Source organism: Chrysochloris asiatica, unplaced genomic scaffold (assembly GCF_000296735.1).
Source record: "Chrysochloris asiatica unplaced genomic scaffold, ChrAsi1.0 scaffold00116, whole genome shotgun sequence".
Taxonomy (NCBI): Eukaryota; Metazoa; Chordata; class Mammalia; order Afrosoricida; family Chrysochloridae; genus Chrysochloris; species Chrysochloris asiatica.
In genome coordinates this window covers 7,278,846-7,304,303 of record NW_006408634.1, presented here as the reverse complement: position 1 = coordinate 7,304,303, position 25,458 = coordinate 7,278,846, and the positions used below count along the sequence as shown (strand labels likewise).

The following is a 25,458-nucleotide window of genomic DNA, read 5'->3' as shown; positions in this document are numbered from 1 at the left end:
CTTGGGGCGGCCGTGGGGGCTGCGGCAAAAAGGTTGGGGTCAGAGGATCTGCCTCTTATCAAGGCCCCGCCCCGAGGTCGTTACACCTCCATTTAGACACCTCACTGGATCCCCATCTTCCAAGGCATCTTTTATTAACCAGGCCTTTCGCTGAGAACAAACAGCCCCTTGCTCAGACTCCATCCCACCACACCATATTTCTCCTTTCCCTCTTTTCTTCCACACCCATCCCCTACATTTTGCCAGGCCCCGCCCCCTCCTTCTGGGCTCTGCCTCGTACCCTGATCTCCCTTCCAGATCTTGGCCCTCGCCCCGCCCCGTTTTCTAGGCCTTAGCCCTTGTGCCAGACCACAGTCAAGTTACCAGACTCCCGGACTCCTCGGGTCGCCCTTGAACTGTTAAATCCAAACAGTTCTGGCCTCGAGCCCAGGAGGGACACTAGGGGCGTTGGAACGGCTTCGCGAGCCCTAACCACGCCCCTATTCATGACCACGCCCGCGAACCGGGCCCCGCCCACAAGTGCATGGGCATTGTCACGCCCCCTTTCAATAACACCGTCGCTCCTTCCTCTGGACACGCCCCTATTGACAGACCTCGCCCTGGAAATCCAGTTTTGCCTCTAGGATTCCAGTCCTTTAGTCAGAGTCCCGCCCCAGCTTCAGATAACCACGCCCTTTGAGTTATAGCTACGCCTTCTCACTGGGTCCCGCACGTTTGTAGTCCCTCAGTACCAATTCCATTCCTAAACTCCTGCTTCTCAGGGAAACGCCAGAGTTCAGAAACCTAGTTCGCTAGCTCACTCCTAAATTCTGTTTCTATCTAAGCATTTCTCCCTGTCCTATTCCTCTTCTCCAAAATGTAAAACGATGAAGGCACCGAAAGGCGCAGTGTAGGCTCTTTGAATCCAGAAGCCCGGCTTCAGTTCTACTGAAAAGCTTGCTCTCTCCAGAACTTGAGGCCTTTGGGACCTACATTTGAAGTATGGTATTGGTGAAGAATATTGAGTATATCATGGACTGCCAGAATGGAGTCCAGATGTGGCTAGACAGTAATGTCGGGTTGAACCACAAAGTCGTCGGTTCAAATCCACCAGCTGCTCCTCGGAAACTCCATACAGGGTTGCTATGAGTTAGAACCGACTCGATGGCACTTAACAGCTTGGATTGCCAGAAGAACCAACAAATCTGTCTTGGAATAAGGACAGACAGAATACTCCTTGGAAACATGACTTGTCTCATAGCTTGGACATATTGTCAGGAAGGACTAGTCCCGGGAGGACATCTTACTTAGTAAAGGGCCAGTGAAAAAGAAGACCTTTGATAAGATGGTTTGAAACAATGGCTACAGAAAGAGTCTCAAACACATCAATGATTGTGGGGACAGTGCGGGACCCAGCAGGGTTTGCTTCCGGTGTACATAGGGTCACCATGCGTTGTAATTAACTCTATGGCACCTAGTAGCAACAACAAAATGCCCCACATTCTAGGGAACCCAGAAATCTGGCCTCTGTCTTCTCAGGACCGAAATTCCAGCCTTTCATATTTTTCTCTAAGTTTGATTCTGTTACTGAGAATATACATAACAAACTACACCAATTCAACAGTTTCTACATTTATGATTCAGTGACATCACGTTCTTCATGTTGTGTACCCTCTTTTTCTGAGTTGTTTCTCCTTTGACATAAATTCACCTCCCCACTAAGGATTCTAATCTCTTGAATTGTCCGTTTGATCCCATGGAATACTGGTGTGATGCTATAGTACAGTCACTGGACTGCTAGCCACAAGGTCAGTGGTTCAATCCCACCAGTTGCTCCTTGGAAACTATACACAGGGTCGGGTCGCTATGAGTCTAAACCGACTCAACTCTACAGCACACACATTCCACAAAAGTAGGCTTGAAGCTCTAAGACACAAATGTGACAACCACACTAAACGGTGGTAGCCAGGAATCCAGACTCGAGTCCTTTCATCGAACAGAACCAGGAGTCTAACCTCTACCCACTGCCCACCAGCTCCCTTCTCTCTCAGATCTGGGAGTCCTGGACCCCAACTCTCCTCCTACCAGACCTAGGAGTCTGAGTGAGACCTCAACCTCTTCCTTGTTCTGACCCAAGAAACGGGCCACCCGCACCATCCTACCTCAGATTCAAGAGTCCAGATCCCCAGCTCCCTCCTCCATACCCATGAGTCTGGGTTCCCAGCCCCCTCTTCTCCCAGGGACCCAAAAGTCTGAATCTTGAGTTCCTACCAGCTCCCAGTTAGACTATCCCTCCTCCCCCAAAGCAAAAATCCTCCCCCAAATTTGTTGTCACGGTCGGACCCCCATCTTGGCTGTCCGGCGCCAGGCCCGCCCCCCCTCCAGTCCCTCCCCCTTTTCCCAAACAAAGCTCCGGGCAACTTTCTCCCCGGTAGCGCCCCGCCCGCGGCTCCCAGGCTAGGCCAGGAGGTAGGAAGGCGCCGGCGGGAGCCGGGAATCCTGCTTTGGGGTGTGGGAGTTGGGTTGGGAAGTTAGGAGTTCAGAGTTGCGTTGTGCTTGTGGGGCTGGCTTTGTGTTGCTGGCCGCCCTCTTTGTGCCTGAAGGCCGAAGTGGAAGTGTGGAGTTGAACTTTGGCCGGAGTTAGGGTGTCTGGGAATAAGTCTGAGTTTGGTAGATGCTCGGTGAGTTGGGGAGAGCCGGGAATGCTGATTGGGGCGTGGGAATGTGTGGGCATCTGGAGTCGTGTCATTTGGGAGCAAGGACTTCGTGTATGCTGTGGCCGAATGGATTTGCTTGTGTGATTTGTGGGCGCTTGGAAGGCTTCTGGGGTGGCATAGGGGGATTGCAGTGCTTTTTGGAGGTTTGGGCTCTAGGGGAACCTTTCTCACTCGCAGCCTCCATCCCTTTGTCTGGCCACATGGGGGAGGGCTGGCTTGGAGTTTTGGTCTACGAGGGTCCTGCACGCAGCATAGATACTGGGTTTGGTCTAGGGTCTTTGTCTGCCTGGGCCCAGGCTCCAGGATCTGAGGGTGGAGGGGGCTGGGGATCCAGACTCCTGAGTCTAAGGAGGAGGCGCTTGGGGCTTGGACTTTGGGGTCCTGGAAAACCCGTGGAAGAAGATGAGCCTCCACGGTGGTGGGCTCTGACTGTACAGGAAAAAGTTTTTCCCTGTTCCCGGCCTCCGGAAAATCACTGGGAACTGCAGTTGAACCGGAGTCCACAGCGTAGGGGTGGGGAAGAGGGGGAGTGGGGCTGGGGACCACTGGAGAAGGTCCCTCTCCCACTAGCCCCTCCTCTGATGGGGGTTATGGGAAGCTGGGGGAGGGGACCCCTGGGCCCTTTGTTCTAGCTCTTCTGATGGCTGTGCGCCTCTGCCCCCCAGCCTGCGGTTCTGTAGGTCTTCCCTGGTCTCCACCTAAGTGTCTGCCCTGAGTGCCCCCTCTCTCTGGGTCTCTGTCCTCTCTTTGGGTCTCTATCCCCCTTTCTGGGTCTCTCTCCCTCTCTCTCTCTTGATCTCTGTCCCCCTCTTCTCTCTGGGTCTCCCCTCCCCCCACCCCCCACTTTCCAGTTGTTTGCCCTCCTCTCTGCCTCTGAGTCTCTGTTCCCTTCTCTTTCTGAGTCTCTGTCTTTCTCACTTTGTGTCTCTGCTCCCTGCCCCCATCCCCCTGGTCTCTGTCCCGTTTCTCTGGATTTCTGTCCCTCTCTCTGTGTGTGTCTCTGTCCCCCTCTCCCTGGGTCTTTGCCCCTCTCTCTCTCTCTCTCTGAGTCTCTGTTCCCCTGTGGGTTTGTGTCCTCCTGTCTGGGTCTCTGTCCCCCTCTAGCCCTGGTCTCCCCTCAGCCTTACGGACTCTGTGCCTCTCATCCTGCTTTTCTAGGAGCTGCTGCTCATGCCTAGCACGTGTTCTTGTGCTGGGACATAGAAGCTCTCACCCATATCTCCTCTCTCCTACAACTAGTCTCTGACTTATGTCTTCTTTACAACCAATAATTCATACCCAAAGGTTCACCCTCATGGGTCTCAGACATTACTCTGGGATGCTCAAGACTTCATCATAATCCAAATTCCCCTGGAAACTCTGAAGAGAACACACCACCTTACACCTTCTTTTTAAGGATTCAGGGTTCCCCTTCCTCCCTCAATCCCAGGAGTTTGTTCTACCAGCCCCCTCCTCCCTCAGACCCAAGAGTCCTGGTCCCCCTAATCCCTCATCCCTCTGACCCAGGTGTCTGGGCCTCCAGCTGTCACTCCCTGAGGTCCCTCTGGGTGGGTAGGTGGAGCCCTGATGAACTCTATGTTTCTCCAGGCCCAGATGGGAGAACCCCGGGCCGGGCCCCCCGTGGAGGATGGAAGCGGCTGGACGGGCAGCGAGGCGGGCAGTGAGGAAGGCACTGGTGGCAGTGAGGGGGCTGGAGGAGATGGGGGTCCGGATGCAGAGGGTGTCTGGAGCCCAGACATTGAACAGACCTTCCAGGAGGCCCATGCCATCTACCCACCCTGTGGCCGGCGGAAGATCATCCTCTCCGATGAAGGAAAGATGTATGGTAAATCCATTCTCTCTTTTACCCTGGTTCCCACCAATGCATAATAATATTAATAATAATAATAACCAGCGTTAATGGAACTCCTGATGTGATGCTGTAGCATAAGCACTGGACTGCTCACTGCAGGGTCGACGATTCAAACCCACCAGTTGCTTGACGGAAACCACCCAGGGTCGCAATGAAATGGTACTTAACAACAACAAAGAATCCCTAGGATTCCTGATGGAACAGTGGGTTAAACATTGGACCATTTATGGAAACGTTGGTGTTTCAAACCCACCAGCCTCTCAGTGCAAGAAAGATGACACAGTTTGTTTTCATAAAGTTCACAGTCTTGGAAGCCCCTTGGAAACCTGGTATTGGGGTTTTTCAAATGATCTCTGGTGGTACAATGGTTAAGTGGTGGGTTACTAAATGAAAGGTCGGTGGTTCCAACCCACCCAGTGACTCTGGGAGAAAGACTTGGCAGTCGGCTCCCATAAAGACCCTCTGTCACATGGGGGGCTATTACGAGTTGGAATCAACCCAATGATGCCCAATAACAACAATGGAACTCTAAGTGCTCTTCCTAGGACCCTGAGTGGCTCAGTTGGTTTGACATTAACTTAACGTAAAGGTTGGCAGTTTGAACACACCCATCAGCTCCACAGAAGACAAGACCTGGTTAAATGTTTTTGGAAAAATTTATTGTTGTTAAGTGCCATCAAGTCGGTTCCGACTTATATCAATCCTGTATAGGATTTCTGAAGCTGTAAATGTTTATAGGAACAGAAAGCTTCATCTTTCTCCTGGAGCGGCTGGCTGGTGACTAGCTATCCAGTGTCACAGTGTTCCCTTTATAAAGGTTATGTTCAATAGAGCCCTGCTTTGACACACATGGGGTGGTCGTGAGTTGAAACTGACGTGGTGGCAACTTTTTTTAAAAGCACCGTTCACATAGAATTATATTGCAACCTCATCATGACTCCTCACCACTGTCACAGATGAGGCAACTGAGACGGGCAAAGATTTGATCATTTTGGTTCACATTAGGAGAAGGTGAGGTTGTCTGCTCCTATAAAGATTTGCAGCCTTGGAAACCCTAAGGATCAGTTCTACTTTGTCCTCTAGGATTGCTGTGAGTCAGAATTGACTTGCTGTGGGTGTTTTGGTGTTTTGTTCTTTTTTTAAGGCCACAGAAGGGATTCAAACCCAGGCAGTCTTAACTACACATATAGCAGAGGTGCCCCATGACCCAGCTTACCTTGGACTTTTGGGAACTAGTTATTCCCTTCTTCCCCAGTGTCCTCTCTGTTGGGAAGTTCTGCTGAAGTTCTAACTCTGTTCCATGCTTTTCTTGTCAGGTCGGAATGAACTGATTGCCCGCTATATGAAGCTAAGAACAGGAAAGACCCGAACTCGCAAACAGGTCTTGGGACTGACTTGTGGGTTTCTGTTTGGGAAGGGGATGCCTTCTTAAGGGTATCTTCAGGAACAAGGAGAGTCTCTGGGTGGCACAAACGGTTAGCTTTTGAGCACAGTTCTATTCTGACACACATAAGTTCAGGTTTACTGCAGAAGCAATTGGCTACAAGATGGGCAGGTTCAAGTTTGTGGAAGATCCAGGTTCATGTGCTTTCCCTTATGTTCTTATCATGTTAACAATATGCTTTGTCTAGCATAGGTATAAGGAGCTCTGGTAGCATAGTAGTTACGAGTCAGGCTACAATTAGAAACTATCAACTGTTCCGTGGGAGAAACATGAGGCTTTCTGTTCCCATAAAGAGTTACAGTCTTGGAAACCCTGCACAGGGTTGCTATGAGTCAGAACTGACTCCATGGTATATAACCAACCAAACAAACCAAGCATAGGTATGGAGTCCAGGTGTGGTGCACAAGGTCAGTTTGAACCACAAGTCAGCAGTTTAAACTCACTAGCCACTTCTCAGAAATCCTATACAGGGTCGTTATGAGTCGGAACTGAGTTGACGGCACTTAATAACAACAACAAATCATAGGTACAAGGAGCCCAGATGGCGTAGTGGGTTACGTAGTAGTTGTTGTTGTTAAGTACCGTGGAGTCAGTTCTGACTCATAGCGACCCTGCACAGGGTTTCCAAGGCTGTAACTCTTTACGGGAACAGAAAGCCTCATCTTTCTCCCACGGAACAGCTGGTAGTTTTGAACTACCGACCTTGAGGTTAGCAGCCCCATTCGTAACCACTTCGCTACCAGAGCACTTCCTATTGGCCTGCTAATTGCAAGGTCAGCAGTTCAAATCTAGCAGCCAGTCTGTGGGGAGAAAGATGAAGCTTTTTGCTCCTATAAAGATTCAGGGCTACGGAACCCTGTACAGCAGGGGTGGGGAACTTTTTGCTGCCACAATTGATAAAGTGCCTGTGGCCTGAACCCCTTTCTTCCTCCTTCCCTCCAGGTCTCTAGTCACATCCAGGTTTTGGCCCGAAGGAAATCGAGGGAAATCCAGTCCAAACTGAAGGTAAAGTCTAAAACTGTGAGGGGGAAGGAATAGTCTGAGGGACAGGGGGACCCAGGGAGAGGGGAACAGAGACCAGAAAAGAGAGAGGGACAGAGACCTGGTGAGACAGAGAGACAGGGACTCAGAGAAAGAGCCCCAAGAGAGGGGGACAGAGACCCAGAGAGAGAGGGGGACAGACTCAGAGGGAGGGAGACAGACCTAGAGAGAGAGGGGATAAAAACCTCAAAGGAGAGGGTGACAGGGATCCAGAGAGAGGTGGTCCTGCTTGGGTATGGGAAGGCCCATGGTTGAGGGACACTGACAGGTAAATAGGGTGGGTGTGAGGCCTCTCCCTTGGCTGCTGTCTCTCCCTCTCCCTCTTCTTCCTTTTTGCTCTTGAAGACACTTCAACTTTTGCAACTTCTCACACTGCAAGCTTTCCCTCTTCATCTCCCTCTGACTGACCTGCCCTGTTCCCCACTTGGCCTCTGTGCCTTTTTTGCTCCCAGAAACCTGTCTTTCTTTTTTAATTTTTATTGTGCATAATGTGCTAGTTTACATGGGAGAACATTAGCTTTATATTCATGCTATTGTTTATTGTTTCATTGCCATGGTTACAATCCCCTCCATGCATCATCAAAACCCTGCAATTCTGCCCCTCGATTGTCAACACATAGCCCCTCTCCCTCCCTGAGGGCAGAGTCCCCAGCTGCTCTGTTTCATCTCTCCAAGTCATCCTCTCTGCCTCCATCTCTGGCGTCACTGCTTCTCTGGGTAGAGTTCCACTCTCCGCTCTTTTCCCTTGATGGTCCCAGGGACCTCTGCTTCTGGACTGCAAAGTCAATCACTCCCTTCCTTTTGCTATAAAACGTTTACCTTCACATTTCCAATCTTCACAGTCAGTCCTGATAGCATTATTCACTATTGTACCACATGGGTGCTATCCACATCTCCTTTCATCAGCCCCGCCCAGACAGATTGGATACCACTCAGTGGAGATTCTACCTTCCTCCGCCCCCTCTCCAGAAACCCTCATTTCTTGTCTGACATTTATGCCTACTTTCCCTTTCCTCTCTGTCCTCTGGATATCTTGTTCCTGCTTGTCCTGAGAAGGAGCCCTGGTGGCACAGTGGTTAAGTATGCAGCTGCTGAGAGGTTGGTAGTTCAAATCCACTCGGTGGCTTGAGAGAAAAACCTGGTGATCTGCTCCCTTAAGATTGTTGTTGTTAAGCGCCGTCGAGTGGGTTCCGACCCTTAGCAACCCTGTATAGGGCTTCCTAGGAGCAGCTGGTGAACTTGAACTGCCGACTTTGCAGTTCAAACAGCTTCGCAGTCTGGCGCATGAATCCACAGCGCCACACCAGATTATAGCCTAGAAAACTCTATGGACAGTTCTACTCCATCCTAAGAGGTCTCTGTGTGTCAGAATTGATTTGACAGGCACACAATAACTTATCCTAAGACCCTCGTTTTCTTTCCCTCCAGATGCGAGGTCTCTTCTGCCTCTTCCTTTGAATGTGGGGACAATCTGCCCTAGTTTGTACCTAGAACCTTCCTCTCCTTTTCTCTCTGTGTCTAAACCTTTATTCCAAATCCTTCCTGAACCCTAGCATTACCCCTCTGTCCTGTCTGACTAGAGAACATCCTGTCTATTCCCTCTGGGTCTGAAATTCTATTTTCTGTCGCTTGATGGTGCAGTGGGTGAGGCATTAGGCTGTTTGTCATAAGGTAAATGATTCAAACCCACCAACTGCTCTGCAGGAAAAACATGAGGCTGTCTGCTCCCATAAAGATTTATAGTCTCAGGAACCCTAAGAGGGCAGTTCTACTTTGCCCTACAGGGTCATGAGTCATAACTGACTTAAAGTCAATAGGTTTAGGTTTTGGAAACCTGGTGGTGCAGTGAGTTAAGTGTTGGTTGTTAACCATAAGGTTGTTGGTTCAAATCCACCAGTTGCTTCATGGGAGAAACCTGAGACAGTTCTCTTCCATAAAGACTTACAGTCTTAGAAATCCTATGGGGCAGTACTATGAGTTGAAATCAACTTGACAACATTGGGGTTTTTTGGGTAGATATCCGGAAATCTTCACTTCCTGTACTTTCTTGACCTAGAAACCCTCCTTCCTGTATCTACACCGCCCCCATTGTCCGTTCCAGTCCCCCGCCCAGGCCTGGAAATCTCTTAATTCTCTACTTCTTCTCCCTCCACCATCTTCCCCGGTTCCTCAGGGAGGGTCAGGGTGGCAGGGCTGTGGAAATGGTAGGACAGGGAGGTGGGGGAAGTCCAGGGGTCATTTCCTAAATCATGTTTTCTTTCCTCTTTTGGCACCCTCCTCCGCCCCTTGAGCAGGCCCTAAATGTGGTAAATCCCCTGCTCATCTTCCTACCTACTCTGTTACTCCCTTCCCCTAGACAACTGTCCCTCCTCCGGAGGAAGCCAAGCAGGGGCAGGGGGCTGTCATGAGAGATTTGGACTCCCCACAACACTTTGCCTGGAGCTTGATCCTGCTTGCCCCGCCCCACCATTGTTCCACCCTGACTGTGTCTAACTTTCCCTCCAGGATCAGGTTTCCAAGGACAAAGCTTTCCAAACAATGGTCACCATGTCCTCAGCCCAGCTCATCTCAGCATCTTCCCTGCAAGCCAAACTGGGTCCTACCAGCCCTCAGGTGGCCCTGAACTTGGGGTTAGGGGGCTTGGGACTGGAAGGGCGGGGCACTAGTTGCCAGCTGGGAACTGATTCAGTACCTTGTGATTCATTTTCAGGCCACTGAGATTTTCCAGTTTTGGTCAGGGGCCTCTGGGACCCCCTGGAATGTTCCAGAGTGAGTACTTTCTCTCTTTTTTAAAAAAAATTCATTTGTTTTGTTGTTGTTGAGTATTTACATCACAAAACATATATCAATTAAACATTTCTATATGTACCATTTGGTGATGGTGTGCCATGGAGTCGGTTCTGACTCATAGTGAGTCTGTATAGGGTTTCCAAAGCCATAAATCTTTGTGGGAGCAGGAAGCCTCATTTTTCTCCAGCAGAACAGCTGATAGTTTCAAACTGCTGACCTTGAAGTTCATAACCCAACTTGTAACCACTATGCTACCAGAACTCCTTATATATGCTCTTTTAAGAATTGCCTATGTTGGATCAAACTGTTAACAGAACATTAGATAGGCGACCATGAGTTTATGTGAATGAGGGAGGAACAACTCAGAAAAGACAGGTGAGCATGATTGTACCACTCAAAGAATGTAATCAATGTCACTAAATTGACTAAAACATGTACAAACTGACCTTTTGGGCCAATGTTTGTTCTACAGCACCATACCAGTATATATTAGCTGGGAAGATTAGACCTTTCCACCGTTTTGAAGGATTACAAGTTGAGCTGATAACCACAATGTCAACAATTCGAATCTACTGGTCACTCTGTGGGAGAAAGATGAGGCTTTCGGCTTCTGTAAAGATTTATAGCCTTGGAAACCCTATACAGGTCGCTGTGAGTTGGAATCGATTCCACAGCACAAAACCACCACTGTACTCATCTCCCTGACTTCCTTCTTCCCGTAGTGTGAAGCCATTCTCACAGACTCCGTTCTCCTTGTCGCTGACTCCTCCATCCACTGAGCTCCCAGGTAAGGGCTGCTTTTTTCCCTCCCTTGTTGCTCTTCTTGCTTCACAAGCCTACTTGCAATTTTTTCAACCTTCCCTTAGTCAGGGGACACATTCTTCACCTTCTTACTGAAACCGAGCTCTGGGAGGGAGGGCAGAAGTGTTTATAGTGAAGAACATATAGCTTCTGCAGCTTAACACGGTGGGTCTGTGTTCTGCCTTGCTAACTTATGGGACCTTGGCCAAGTGTATCATTCAGGATTGGTATAATCACAAGTGACAGAAATGCAAGTCAAACTAGTTTCAGGAAAAACAGGAATTTATTGGTTTAGGTAACTGATAGCTTCAAGTGTGGCTAGATCTAGGGGCTCAAATCATAGTGTTAGGACTTGCTTGGCTCTGCTTTCCTCTGGTGACTTCATTCCCAGACAGCTTCTGCCTACCTGGCAGTGAAGGTGGCTCTCAGGTATCCAGGCGCATGTGGCCTTGAGAACTCATAATCACTCCTTCAGTGAAAGAGGGAGTTCCCTTTCACTCTCAGGGTCCACAGGCTCATCAAGAATGCTTTTGGCTGCAAGTAACAGCTCCTGAATTAAGAGCGCCTTAACTAGTAAAGGCTTTAACTATTCCACGTAACAAAAGGTCTGGAGGTGGGCTGCTCCTGTGTTGGGTCAGCAGCTCAACAATATCAGGACTGGCATCTCTGTCATTCTCTTGACCTCTGTCTCATTGTCACAAGATGGCTGTTGTGGCTCCAGGCATCACATCCCAAGAAGGACTTGGCCAGGGCCAAAAGCTGTTTCCTCCCAAAGTTCTGTCTCTTTTATTCAGGAAGAAACTCCTTCCCAGAAGCCCCCCAGCAGATTTCCCCTAACGTCTCATTGGCCAGAACTGTGTCCCATGGCCACCTCTAGCTGCAAGGGAGGCTGGGAAAGTGAGTATTTAGCTTTTTCAGCTTCTAAGTGGAGGTAGGCAAGCGAGAACAGTACCTGATATCTTCTATAAATATTAGCTATTTTTATTATTCTTTCTCTTCTTTCCTAGGGTATGAGCCCCCACAAGCCCTCTCACCCCCGACCCTGCCCCCACCTGCCCCATCACCCCCAGCTTGGCAGACTCGGGCCCTGGGGACCGCCCGATTGCAGCTGGTGGAGTTCTCGGCCTTTGTAGAACCACCGGATGCTGTTGACTCTGTGAGTCAAATCTTGGGATGGTCACTGAGGGGTTTCTAGAATGTAAGCAGGTAATAGGGAAGAAGGACTTTAATGTGGATCAAGAATAATGTGGAGAGCTTGTTAAAACAGGCAGCTGGGCTCTACCCAAGAGTTTCTGATTCAAGGGGTCTGGTGTGAGGCTAAGCATTTGCATTTCTAACAAACTCTTGATAGATATTGCTGCTACTTCTAATGTTGGTTATAGTCCAGGAACCACGCTTCGATAACTGTTAGCATAAAGGAACAGGAAGGTCATGGGGTCACAGATTTGTAAGGTCAGAGAAACTCCCCAGAAAATTGCTTATTCATTTATCAAACATTTTTGAATGCCTACTGTGTGTCAGGAGCCCTGGTGTAGTACTGTAGGATAAGCATTGGACCACTAACTAAAAGGTTGGCAGTTCAAACCCACCAGCCACTCTCAGAAACGTGAACAGGGTCGCTATGAGTTGGCACTCACTCAGAGGCAAACAACATCAGGAACACTGTGCATCAGGGAGCCGTGGTGGTGCAGTGGTTAAACATTTGGCCATGAATCAAAGGGAAGGCAGTTTGAAACTACCAGCAACCCCAGGACAGAACAATGTGGCAGTCTGCTTCTGTAAAGATGACAGTCTTGAACCACTATGGGGCAGTTCTATTTTGTCTGAGGGTCGCTGTGAGTTGGAATTGGCTTGAGAACAAAAGATGACTCTGCCAACCTGCACTGGGTCCTGGGAAGCTGGAAAAGCAGATCTTGTTTCTAGCCTTGAGCTTCTGGGGTAGAGTAGAAACAGATGCTGTGTTAGATGGGTTGTATTGACTGTTAGAAAAAAACTCTCTCCAACCATCAGGGCTGAACAGCCGAGAAGTCTGTTTCTCATTAGGTAACATTTCAGTGTGGTGGTTGAGCTGGGACCTGTCACAGTGATTCAGGGAACCAGGCACCTTCCATTTCATGGTGCTGCCACTCTCAAGCTAGTGGCTGTCGTGTCAACTCAAACTCAAGGTCACCCCATGTGTGCAGAGTAAAACTGCTGCTCCAACGGGCCTTCAAGGCTGTGCTAGCTTCTGCAAGCAGATCACCAGACCTTTCTTCCAAGGTGCTTTTGAGGCACCTAACCATTTGTGCCTCTTCTTGTTAGGTGGCATAGAGTTGATTCGATGCTTTAGAGTAGGTTTTCAACTCCTTGCGATCCATGTGACAGATTAGAACTGTCCCACTGGGTTTTCTAGGCTGCAGTCTATAGAAAGGAGCTCTGGTAGCATAGTGGTTACGAATCGGGCTGCAAGCCACAAGGTCAGCAGTTTGAAACTACCAGCTGTTCCGCGGGAGAAAGATGAGGCTTTCTGCTCCTGTAAAGATTTACAGCCTCGGAAACCCTGTACAGGGTCGCTATGAGTCAGAACCGACTCCACGGCACATAACAACAACAACAGTCTTTATAGAGGCAGATCACCAGATCTTCCTCCCATAGAGCTGCTTGGTGGGTTCGAACCAACAATCTTTTGGTTAGCAGTTTAACCATTTTACCACTTGTTGTTGGTGTGTGCTGTTGAGTTGATTCCAACTCATGGCGACCCTGCATAGGGCTTCCAAGGAGCAGCTAGCTGGTGAGCTTGAACCACCAACCTTGCAGTTCAAACCAACCTTGCAATCCGCACCGCCACACCAGCACTCCGTTCTACCACTTAGGGTCCCAGAATTGACTGTTAGATTATCTGCCTTGGACCCACAGATGGAGGTAGGGCAAGACTCAAGAATTCACCAGAGGTTTTATGAGTCTGGCTTGGAAACAGCAAGGCTCAGATCAGCTCATATCCCATTGGCCAGAACTTAGTCAGGTGGTCTCACCTAACTGCAGAGGAATCTGGGAAATGTAGTTTAGTTGTATAAAAAGGAACCGGCGTTTGTGAACACAGAGCAGTCTCTGCCCCAGTCACATAAATATACACCAATCTCTGTATAGAGTGATCCAGGTCAAAACCCTATTCTCACTTAGAGCAAATGTTAAATTGTTTTCAATTGTCCACGCTAGACTTTGAATAATTTGGTCCCTGACCTCACTCTGATGTCATCTCCCCCCTCTCTCCTCATTGGTTACTCCTATCCAGGCATGTTGGCCTCCTCGCTGATGGTCTTCAGACACATGAGGCCTGCTCCTGCCTTAGCTTTGTGCCTAATAATCTTGCAGCCTGAAATGTACTTTCCTCAGCTATCCCCTTGACTCACTTCCTCTGTGCACTCCTATTATTTTCTCAGCTTTTCTTTGCCAAATCACCTCATGGAAAGTACCAACTGTTATATTCTCGACCCCTTTGGTATGCTTTATTATGATTTTCCTAGCACATATCATCTCTGACATTTATATTAACCATAGATTGATTTGTTTTCTATCTTCACCAATAGCTCCTGAGCTCCATGAGGTCAGGGACTTTGTTTTATAGCCCTGGGACCCAGAAAAATATCTGTACACAGTAGGTTTCTCGATAGATGTCTGTTGAATAGTGACTTTATGTTGGGATAGGAGAAACTTAAGTTCTTGTGGTTATATAGAATATTAATTCCGCTTGGGAATCAGGGAGGTTTTCCTTGAGTTGCAAACATTTGGGCTTTGAGATTTATATAAGTGCTTGCCGTGTGCAGAAATGAATGTTCCATGCATAGAGATGAAAACAGCATAGAGTTTACAGGAAACACATAATTAAATGTGGTGGGAACTTTTGTGGCTGTAGAAAGGTGGACAGGTGCTGATTCTGGAGAAGCTAGCATATCAAGCCGAGGGACCCAAACTTTCTTCTAAGGGTGATGGGGAACCATCAAAGGGGTGGGGTGGAGAGATTGCATCTGATTAAAGAAGGCTTCCAGGAAGTGGCAGATGTGCTTGGATTTTAACCTAGAAAGAAGGGAGAGCGTCAATGATACAGACAGGGAGTGATGAGAATGGGGACAGAGGAGGAGTCTTACATGTGGGCTGTGTGGATTTCCATCTATCTATTTGTCCATTTGCCTATCCATCTAGCATCCATCCTTTTATCATCATCCACCATCCATCCATTCATCCATCATCCATCTATTATCCATACAATGAACATTCATGAGCACCTATTCTATTCAGGGCAAGTCTAAGGGCTGTGGGTCTTGTTCTAGGGGGCACTAAGGAGCTATGAGAGGTCTAAAGTCAGCTCTGGAGCTGTGTGTTGGATGAACTGGAGAGGAGAATTGGAAGCTGGAAGGCCAGGGAGGAAGCTGGGAGAAGGGCCCAGGTGTGATAGGATGAAATCTGAGCTGGGTTTGGGGCTGTGGGACTTAGAGGAGGGAGCCAGAATGAAAGTTGGGGAGGAGGAATTGAAGGACTCTGGGAATGAGTGTGTGGAAGGGAGTGAGGACAGTGCCCAGTGACTGGGTAGACAATGTGGCCTGGCTAGCTGTAAGGGTGGACTTGGGGGTGTGGGACGGGTCCAGCCCACCTTTCAGTCCTCACTCATGGCTGTTCCTCCTCAGTACCAGAGGCACCTATTTGTGCACATCAGCCAGCATTGCCCCAGTCCTGGAGCTCCTCCACTTGAGAGCGTGGATGTCCGGCAGATCTACGACAAATTCCCAGAGAAAAAGGGCGGTCTGCGGGAACTGTATGATCGTGGGCCCCCCCATGCCTTTTTCCTGGTCAAGTTCTGGGTGAGTTCCACCAAAGTCATTTGACTGAGGCCTCTAATTTAAAGGGGACAGTCTAGGACCCAGCAGGTCAGACTCATGGAACACAGATGAGTCTTACACCCAAGAGAGATGGATAGAGGGACCAGTACAGATGTGTAGGGATCCCCAGATCACCAAACCAAACCAAACCAAACCTAACCCACTGACATCCCGTCAGCTCAGTCTCATGTTGAACCCACGTGTTACAGAGTAGAACTCCATGGGGTTTTGTTTTTTTTATAAGTTCATGTTTTATATTTCAAGTCTTCCCTAACTGGACAATGAAGTCAGACCTTCTCTCTTCTTGAATAGAGTCCACAGCAGTGGACATTTTTGGCTGGTTAATTTCATCGCTTCTGAAAGGATCAGTACTCTGATCCTTTGACCATATGAGAAAGCACCTCCTCATTCCTGAGGACTCTTGGACAGAGCTGAGTGTCTTTGATGGAAGGGATCAATCACTTTCCTTATCTGAAGAGATGGGGGAGAGGAGGAGGATTCTCCAACCATAAGCACTCTAAAGTGGAGTGAGGCAGCAAATCAGATGCATCCATATTAGTGGGGAAGGGGTGGTGCTAAATGCTGCTGGAAAAGTCATCTTTTTTTTTTTGACCGTCATCTTTAGGGAAGCAGATCACCAGACTTTTCTTCTCTGGCACTACTGGGTGGGTTCAAACTGTCAACTTTTAAGTTACTAGTTGAGTGTAAACCATTTGCCCCTCCCAGGGACCAGATCCCGCCGATAAATAGACAAACCAATTGTTATTGAGTGTGAGAGAAGAACTGAGATCCATACAGTTGTCAATGGCTATGATAGTTTTTACAATTGCCAGGCCTTTCTACTGATGCACCACCAGGTGTGTGGATTTAAACTGCCAATATTTCTGTCAGTAGCCAACTGCTAAAGTATTTGCACCACCCAGGGACTCCATTAGATCCTACTGGGCCTTGCCAAACCCAGTTGCTGGGGGTTGATATAACCCTGGGGATTAGCTTTTGATGTTTTACATGAGGAAACCTGAACACGTCTAGTTTTGCAGCTCAGGGATGATATATTCGTTTCCTCTGGCTGTCATAATAGTGTACTGCAAACTTGAGTAGCTTAAAATAACGGCAATAGACTGTCTCACAGTTCTGGGGGCTAGAAGTCTGCACTCAAGGTGTTGGTAGGGCTGTCCACCCTCTGGAGGTTCTAGAAGTTTCTTTCTTGTCTTTTCTGATTTCTGGCAATCTTTGTGCTCCTTGACGTGTACATGAATCAGTCTAGTTTCTACCTCTGTCTCGCTTGACACCTTCCCAGTGTGTCTGTGTCTTCTCTTCTTATAAGCATATGATAAGGGCCAACCCTCCAGTATAACCTCATGCTCACTGAAAGCATCTTCTAAGACATTTTCATACGTTGAATTGTGTCTTTCTCAAATTGCATGTCAACTTGGCTGGGTCATAATTCTCAGTGAATCTGCAGTCCTGGTGTGGCACTGTGGATAAAGCACTGGACCGCAAGGACGGTTTGAATCACAAGGTTGGCGGTTCAAATTCACCAGCTCCTCCTTGGAAACCCTATCCAGGGTCTCTATGAGTCAGAACTGACTCAACAACAATAACAACAATGTAATAGGGCAGTTGTGTGATGATTCCCCTATGATGTGATCTGATATGATCAATCAATAGGTTAATTAACGGTGGACTCCAATACCTTTAATTCCATCACAACCCTGATCAGACATAGGGGAGTTTCCCAGGGTGTAGCCTGCAACGTCTTTGATCTTATAAAGATAAAAGGAGAGAGAAGTAAGCAGGGAAAGAAGGGCCAACTACCAACCTGAAAGAAGAGCCAGGAGTGGAGTTTGTTCTTTGGAAGATTGGTTCTTAGGCACAGGGATGTCGTCAAGGAATGCTACAGCTTGTTGTTGTTGTTGTTGTTGTTAGGTGCCATTGAGTTGCTACTGACTCATAGTGCCCTTACGCACAGTAGAAGGAAACACTGTCTGATCCTGGACCAACCTCACTATCTTTGCCACGTTTGAGTCCATCGATGCTGCCACTTGGCCAATCCAACTCTTTTTCTCCGATCCTCCATCTTACCAAACATGATATCCTTCTCCAGTGACTGGTCCCTCCTAACAATATGTCCAAAGTATGAGAGACGAAGTTTGGCCATCTTGGCCTCCAAGGAGCACTCTGGCTGCACTTCTTGCAACACAGATTTGTTTGTTCTTTTGGCAAGCCATGGTACTTTCAATATTCTCCTCCAACACCATAACTCAAATGCATCAATTCTTCTATGATCTTCCTGATTCACTGTCCAGATTTCACATGCTTATGATGTTATTGAAAATACCATGGCTTGTGTCAGGTGTACCTTAGTCCTCAAGCTGACATGTTTGCTCTTGAACACTTTAAAACGATCTTGTGCAGCAGATTTGCCTAATGCAATATGTTGTTTGATTTCTTGACTGCTGCTTCCATGAGTCTTGATGGTTGATCCAAGAAAAATGAAGTCCTTGACAACTTCAATCTTTTCTCTGATAAGGCTGTTGTTTATTGGTCCAGTGTTCAGGATTTTTGTTTTCTTTACACTGAGATGCAGTCCATACCGAAGGCAGAAATTGTGAGGATGGGGCAGGACCATGCGGTGTTTTGTTCTGTTGTACATGTGGTCACTGTGGATGGGAACTGACTTGAGAGTGCCTAACAACAAAAATAACACCCGCTTATTTCTGACGTTAGATAGATCTTGGCTGAAAGCAGAGACTACCAGAAAGATATTTACTTATGCTTTATTAGCTAGGCATTTGACTTCATGATTCATAACAAACTATGGATAACATTTCGAAGAATGGGAATGCCAGAATACTGAATTGTTCTCATGAGGAACTTACCTGTAAATAGACCAACAGGTAGCCATGCGAATAGAACAAGGAGATAGTGAATAGTTTCAAATAAGGAAAGGTGTGTGTCAGGCTTGTGTCCTTTCACCACATTATTCAGTCTGCATATTGAGCAAATAATTTGAGAAGCTGGACTATATGAAGAAGAATGTGGCATCAGGATTGGAGGAACACTCATCAGCAATCTGCAACATGACACCATCTTGCTTGCCGGAAGTGAAGAGGATTTGAAATATTGATGAAGATCAAAGAATACAGCCTTCCATATGGATTGTACCTCAATGTAAAGAAAACAAATATCCTCACAACTAATAAATAACATGATGGTAAATGAAGAGAAGATTGAAATTGTCAAAGACTTCATTCATTTTGCTTGAATCCACTTTCAACACTCATGGAAGCAGCAGTTAAGAAATCAAGCAATGTATTGCATTAGGCAAATCTGCTGCACACACCCTCTTTAAAATGCTCAAGAGCAAAGATGTCAGTTTGAGAATTAAGATGAGTGTGGCCCAAGCCATAGTAATTTTAATAACCTCATGTGCATGTTGGAAAGTGAATAAGGACGACTGTAGAAGAATCAATGCATTTGAATTGTGATGGTGGAGAAGAATTTTGAAAGCACTGTGCATTGTCAGAAGAACAAACAAACTTGGAAGAAGTGCAGCCAGAATGCGCCTTAGAAGTCAGGATGTTGAGACTTCATCTCTCATACTTGGGACATGTTATCTCATACTTGGACATGTTATCTCATACTTGGGACATGTTATCTCTCATACTTGGGACATGTTATCAGAGTCTCTTTGAGAATAGCAATCAAGTGCTTATCTTACAGTGCCACACCAGGGGTGTTACTGCTTTTCTTTTTAATTGTGGTAAATATACATGTAACAAAACATTTATCATTTCACAACTGAGTGAATTTAATTATGCTTGGTGAAGTGGGGGAACGGTGAAGAAGAGGAAGACCTCCAATGAGATGGAATGACACATTGACAACAAGGGGCTCAAATGTAATGATGATTAGAATGGTGTAGGACTGGCAGTATTTCGTTGTGTTTTGCATAGGGACGCCCTAAGTCAGAATAGACTCAATGGTGCCTAACAACAACAATAACACATCCACTCCTCACTAATCAACATGTTTAGTTTATAAAGCCCAGGTCATTTGTGAAAATCAGTGATCTGCGAAAATGGAGGATAAGCACTTCAGATGAGATAATAGTGTCATTACGTAACTGCCAAACTGCTGAGCATCATGGCCAAGCCAAGGTGGCACATAACTTTAGCTCTCGTAGCCTATGTTATTCTCCCCTCATACCTCAACATTTGCTACTACCAGAACTATGTTGTTATTGCACAAAATAGTTGGCTAGTGGCTAGTTTTACAATCGTCATAAATGTGGAATGTTGGGTAATGAGATAGTTGGTAAGTGAGGAGCAGGTATCCACTGAGCACCAAGAAGCCCTGGTCTTACCATGCCACAACATGACTTCATATACTAGGTCTCTAGGAGCCACAGTGGTTTGGGTTTGTGGTGCTGTAGGATAAGCACTGGACTGCTAACCACAAGGTCGATGGTTCAAACCTACCAGCCATTCCTCAGAAACTCCATAGAGGGTCGCTATGAGGCAGAACCGACTCGACACCCTTTAACAACAGCAGTTAACCTAAAGACCTGGTGATCTGCTTCCTTTAATATTAGAGCCAAGAAAACATTATGGAGTCTGGCTCTACTCTGGAACACATGGGGTTGCCTTGAGTCAGAATCAAGTTGACAACAGATTTCTTTTGTGTTTATGATTATACCAAGAACTATGTATAGTTGAGGAGTCCTGATGTGGCGCTGTAGGATCAGCACTGGCCTGCTAACCACAAGGTTGGTGGTTCCAACCCACCAGCCACTCCTTAGAAACCCTATATAGGGTGGCTAAGAATCCAGTGTATAATTGTGAATAAAAAGACCATCTTGGATCTGTCTTAGGCTTTTTTTGTTTGGTGTCTAGTACAATGACTGATGATAATAGGGATTCAACAAATGTTGAGTGAATGTTGTTGGTAAGTGCCATTGCATCAGTTCTGATTCTTGGCGATCCTGTATAGGGTTCCCAAGAAGTGGCTGGTGGGTTTGAACCTCTGGCCTTGAGATTAGCAGTCCAGTGCTTATTGTACAGCACCACACCAGGTGTTGTTAATTCTTTTTAATTGTAGTAAATATTTTGCAGCAAAACATTTATCATTTCAACATTCTTCACAGCTGAGTGACTTTATGCATATCATGTTTTATCCTCACCAGTATTTGTTTCTAGACTTTTCTATCACCATTTACAGAAGCTGTGTCCCCCTAAGCAATAAGTTCCCCTTTCCCCCTTCCCTCTCTCACACCCCTTGTTGTAGTTGTTGTTGTTAAGTACCGTTGAGTTGGTTCCGACCCATAGCGACCCTGTATAGGGTTTCCAAGGAGCAGCTGGTGAGCTTGAACTGCCAACCTTGCAGTTCAGACGGCTTTGCAGTGTGGCGCATTAACCCACAACGCCACACCAGGACTCCCACATATCCCTAGTAACCACTAATAAACTTTGGTCTCTATATACTTATTCTAGATAATTCACATAATTGGGATCATACAGTACTGTCTTTTTGTATTCGTCTTCTGTTACTCAGCATGAAGTTTTTAAGGTTCATCCATGCTATAGCATGTTTTAAATTTCGAGGAGATCTGTGCGCATGCGTAGTACAACTCTCTGAGGGTGGGGCTGGGGTGCCCACTAGCTCAGGCACCCCTATAGTCACCAGAATGGAGGTGCGCAGATAGCAAGGGACCAATGAACAGATACCAAAAGAAAAGAATGTCCACACCTTTATCTCCATGGTTCTGCCAGGCGTCTATGGCCGCTCTGATCCTTCCCCCGCTTGGCCCCACACAAGATGGTGGCTCCTGGAGCAGCTGAGCGTCCCGAACCAGAAAGCAATTTCTTGCTTCTGCCACAAATTCCCCCAGCTGTGAGCCTTCCAACCTTATAAATATTCCTTTATATGTGGTTCAGAGTTCTGGGATCATCCCCTGAGCCTGCTTGGTCGGGTATTCGGTGTTGTTGTTGGCGGAGCTCTTTGCTACATACACGTCCACCTGATCCGCCATCTTGTTTGTTCTCCGCTATAGCATGTTTTAAAACTTCATTTCTCCTTATAGCTGTGTCATGGGACATATTAATTCTGTGGTAACCCAGACCACGGAAGGAACTAGAATCTGAAAGAGAGTCTGGCCAGGGCTTGAACTTTGTTGCCTTACTGTGCTCCTAGAAACCACAGTTATGAGGGTTCTGACTTGGGAAGAAGCCGAGACAGCTCAAGGAGTTTGTGCTCTGAGGTCTGAGGCATTATGAGGGTTCACGACAGATCTGACCAGGTGCGCAGAGTGAGCCCCGTTGGGACAGCCGTCATCATTCAGGGAAGAGGCTGTAAGATCTGTGGCTTTGTCCGCCATCACAAGGCCCTGCTGCCAGGAGACAGGCTTTTGAGGAGAGGCCTGCTAGAGGTTCAGCAACTCAAAATGGAAAGAAGAGCCTTGGCTCCCATGCAAACCAAGAGACTTCCTGACCTGGTGTGATGGAGTCCCTGGATGGCGCAGATAGTTAGGCATTCGGCTACTAACCAACAAGTTGACAGTTTGAACCTACCCAGAAGCTACTCAGAAGACAGATCTTGGGATGCACTTCTGAAAAGTCACAGCTTTGATACTCCCATGGGGAAGTTCTGCTCTGCACACACAGGTTTCCATGAATTAGAACTGAATTAATAGCAGCTGGCGGTTGTTGTTTTTTCCTGATGTGAGTGAGTGAGTTTTCCTCACTTGCCCTCCAAGGAAATGGAAGGCTTTCTCCTCTGAAAATTGACCGAAAGGCCCTGAGGAATGTTCTAGAGGGAAATCAGGCTTCTTCAGGCCATGCCAGGCCCTGTTGGCAGGAAGTAGCCACCCTGCCTTAGCAACCAGCATTGTGAAAGAATCAGCAGCCTGGCCTCAGAGGGAGTCTCTAGCTTAACTGGTTGCCAGGGTAGAAATACCCTCTTAGTAAGCAGACCCTTAGAAGGGGCTGGATTCTGAGTTGAGAGCTTCAGGAGAAAGAAGATGAATTCCAGAGCTTCTTTGGTGTGGGGAGTTAACTGGGAAAAGGTTAGGACTATTTCAGTGACCCAAACTTATCCCAAAACATGCATGGGTGGGACTTTCTCCGGCAACCAGGTCACTGAGATATTGGGGGACTTTGAATACTGAGGAAGAAATAGGTGATGGCAGGGACAACAAGAAAAAGTAGGCCTTAGGTGAAGTTCCCACCTTAGCAGAGTTCTGTTTATAAGCAACATCTCCAACTCACCTGTGTCTCCTCATCCCCTAGGCGGACCTGAACTGGGGTCCAAGTGGCGAGGAGGCAGGGGCTGGTGGCAGCGGCAGCTTCTACGGAGTAAGCAGCCAATATGAGAGCCTGGAACACATGACTCTGACCTGTTCTTCTAAGGTCTGCTCCTTTGGCAAGCAGGTGGTGGAGAAGGTAGAGGTGAGGCTGGGTGCCGGGAGAAGTTGTTGGGCAGGTGAGTGTCCAGCCACTTGCCACTTTGGGGATTGTTGACTACATAGGCCAAGGGCCATGACGGATCTGGAGTTTTGGGGGAATAGAAATCTGCATAGAGGAAGGGTTTCCAGACTTTGTAGGGGCTTAGTGTAAAGAGCTCTGGTAGTGTAGTGGTTACAAATCAGGCTGCAAACCACAAGGTCAGCAGTTTGAAACTACCAGCTGTTCCGTGGGAGAAAAATGAGGCTTTCTGCTCCGGTAAAGATTTACAGCCTCGGAAACCCTGCACATGGTCGCTATGAGTCGGAACCCCTCCACGGCACATAACCACCAACCACCATATATAGTTTATAGGCTCAGAGGTTTGCAGTTCACATTTGGGGGTTGCTGAGGACTTGGGGTGTCTTGAGTTCAGAGATCATATAATGTTTTGAGATGTCATGAGGGGTCTTTGAGGGTTCAGAGGGGCTCTGATGGGCTTGGAGGTCATTGTGGTAGAGGTTAGACATCAGATGCGGAAGTTATCGAGGGTTCGGAGTATGGCTTTGAGGGGCTGGCGGTTTGGCCATTGTGAGTTGGCTGCCTGAGTGTTCCAGGGTCACATCTCTATAGTTGTTGTTCCCGGGGTGATGGGAGATTGCAGTGGGGTGTGGGTGTGGTGGCATCAGCTCCCTGAGTGACCCTGTGTCTCAGCAACTGCCCTCCCCATCCCCAACCTCCTTGGGTGTAGACGGAGCGTGCGCAGCTGGAGGATGGGCGCTTCGTGTACCGCCTGATGCGCTCTCCCATGTGTGAGTACTTGGTGAACTTCTTGCATAAGCTAGGGCAACTACCTGAGTGGTACATGATGAACAGCGTCCTGGAGAACTTCACTATCCTCCAGGTGAGATGCTGGGCCCGGCTGCGGTATGCTCAGAGGAGCCTGACGTGCAGGGACCCCGTCTCCCAAGAACTGATGTGGTGGACTCTTAGCCTTGGGGGCCCCTTCACCCAGAAATTGACATGGTGGTGACCCTTCAACAGATCCTCAGCTGAAGGAACTCCTTCACCTGGTACTGATATAATCAGGAACCCAATGTATCCTCAGCATAGTGGACTCCTTTACCCAGAAACTGACATGATGAAGACCCCCACAGTGAACTCTTGGCTTAAAGGACTTTCCACTTGGGACACTGACATGAAGACTGTAGGGAGAACCCTCAACATAGGAGATGCCATCACCCAGGGCACTGACACAGTGGGGACCCTAGAGTGGACCCTTAGCAGATCCTCAGTTTAGGGGACCTCCTTCACAGGGAGTCTACCTGATGGGTATCCCATTGGTCCAGGGAACATGAGCTCCTTGAGCTGAGGCGGGGACCCCTTTACTGGGGAACCTGAGGTGATGGGTCCTCTGTACCTGGGACATGGTGGGGACCTCAAATGGGATGTGGTGGGGTCTACCTGCACCCTGAAACATGATATGGTAGAGACCACCATCTGCTAACCCCCATGCATTAGCATGGCACTCTAACCCCCATTGTCTCAGGACATGTGACATGATGGAGGGACTCCCCTTTGCCTGGGAACCATGACCCCTTTCCTGGGAGCTTCTAAAGAGGTCACCTGGAGCTCTGAGGATACACTGGGAGGGCACAGTGGCTCCCCCTGACCTCTCTTCTTCTGGCCTCCCTGGCAGGTGGTGACAAATAGAGACACTCAAGATCTTCTGCTGTGCACTGCCTACGTCTTTGAGGTCTCCACGAATGAGCGAGGGGCTCAGCACCACATTTACCGCCTGGTCAGGGACTGACTTATCGGAGAAGAGCCCCCACCTCTTACTCTTCCCGGGCTCTTCATTTGGGGATGTAGCTGTGATGACAGGAAGTTGGTTACAGTGGCCTAAGTTAGTGGAGGTGTCCTTGAAGCTCGAGGGGATCCCCAAACCTGGGAGTTTATTTTCTGCTCTTTGTCTTGATGGAATGGGCTGGAATTGAGAGGAAAGGATAGATTTGGGGGATCTCACCAGGGGGTCATGCCAGAGTATCAGGGATTAGTTTACTCTGGAATTCATTTAGGGACAGGAGTCAGTGAACCTTCCTCAACCTCTTTATAGGGACTCCCATTCTATTTTGGAGAGTCCTTCCTAGCTACTCAGTCACATGGAGTAACTGTGAGTCAAAAAATCTAGTCAAAGGCACCTACCAACAACCACAACAGCTAACTCTAACAAAATCTGCTGCCCCTATCCCTTCCTACCACCCCACATACCGCAAATCAAAGGTTAACCCCTTCTGTGCAGGAGGGTTCATTTTATTAATACAAGGAGATATTTATAAATGGGTGTTAGGGTCTTGACTTTATCTCAGCTGGGCAAGGGCTGAGGTGAAGCTTTCTAATCTTCCCATCATCCCCTTTTCCCGCCACCCCTTCGAAATGTGGACTAGGCTGTTTCCGGTCCCCTCCCATCCAAAAGTGTGTTGGTTGTGTTTTGATAGAATATAAAGCTATTTTACCAAAACTTAAGGAATTTATTTGG

General features: G+C 47.8%; 1 protein-coding gene across 3 annotated transcripts; it reads left to right on the top strand.

Moving 5' to 3' along the window:
- Positions 1 to 2,369: 2,369 nt before the first annotated feature.
- Positions 2,370 to 24,732, top strand: TEAD2 (TEA domain family member 2). 3 transcript variants are annotated; one of them, XM_006868192.1, is made up of 13 exons: positions 2,370 to 2,488; positions 4,284 to 4,521; positions 5,865 to 5,929; positions 6,935 to 6,997; positions 9,328 to 9,339; positions 9,539 to 9,646; positions 9,744 to 9,802; positions 10,546 to 10,610; positions 11,632 to 11,780; positions 15,286 to 15,459; positions 22,767 to 22,925; positions 23,671 to 23,823; positions 24,619 to 24,732. In XM_006868192.1, the coding sequence occupies exons 2-13, from the start codon at positions 4,290 to 4,292 to the stop codon at positions 24,730 to 24,732; spliced, it is 1,353 nt and encodes a 450-aa protein (XP_006868254.1). In that variant the 5' UTR covers positions 2,370 to 2,488; positions 4,284 to 4,289. The 3 variants fall into 3 exon arrangements, with proteins under 3 accessions (XP_006868254.1, XP_006868255.1, XP_006868256.1); XM_006868193.1 differs by lacking the exon at positions 9,328 to 9,339 and having other exon boundaries at positions 2,376 to 2,448; XM_006868194.1 differs by lacking the exons at positions 2,370 to 2,488; positions 9,328 to 9,339 and having other exon boundaries at positions 4,290 to 4,521; positions 9,539 to 9,650; positions 9,739 to 9,802.
- The last annotated feature ends 726 nt before the right edge of the window (positions 24,733 to 25,458 follow it).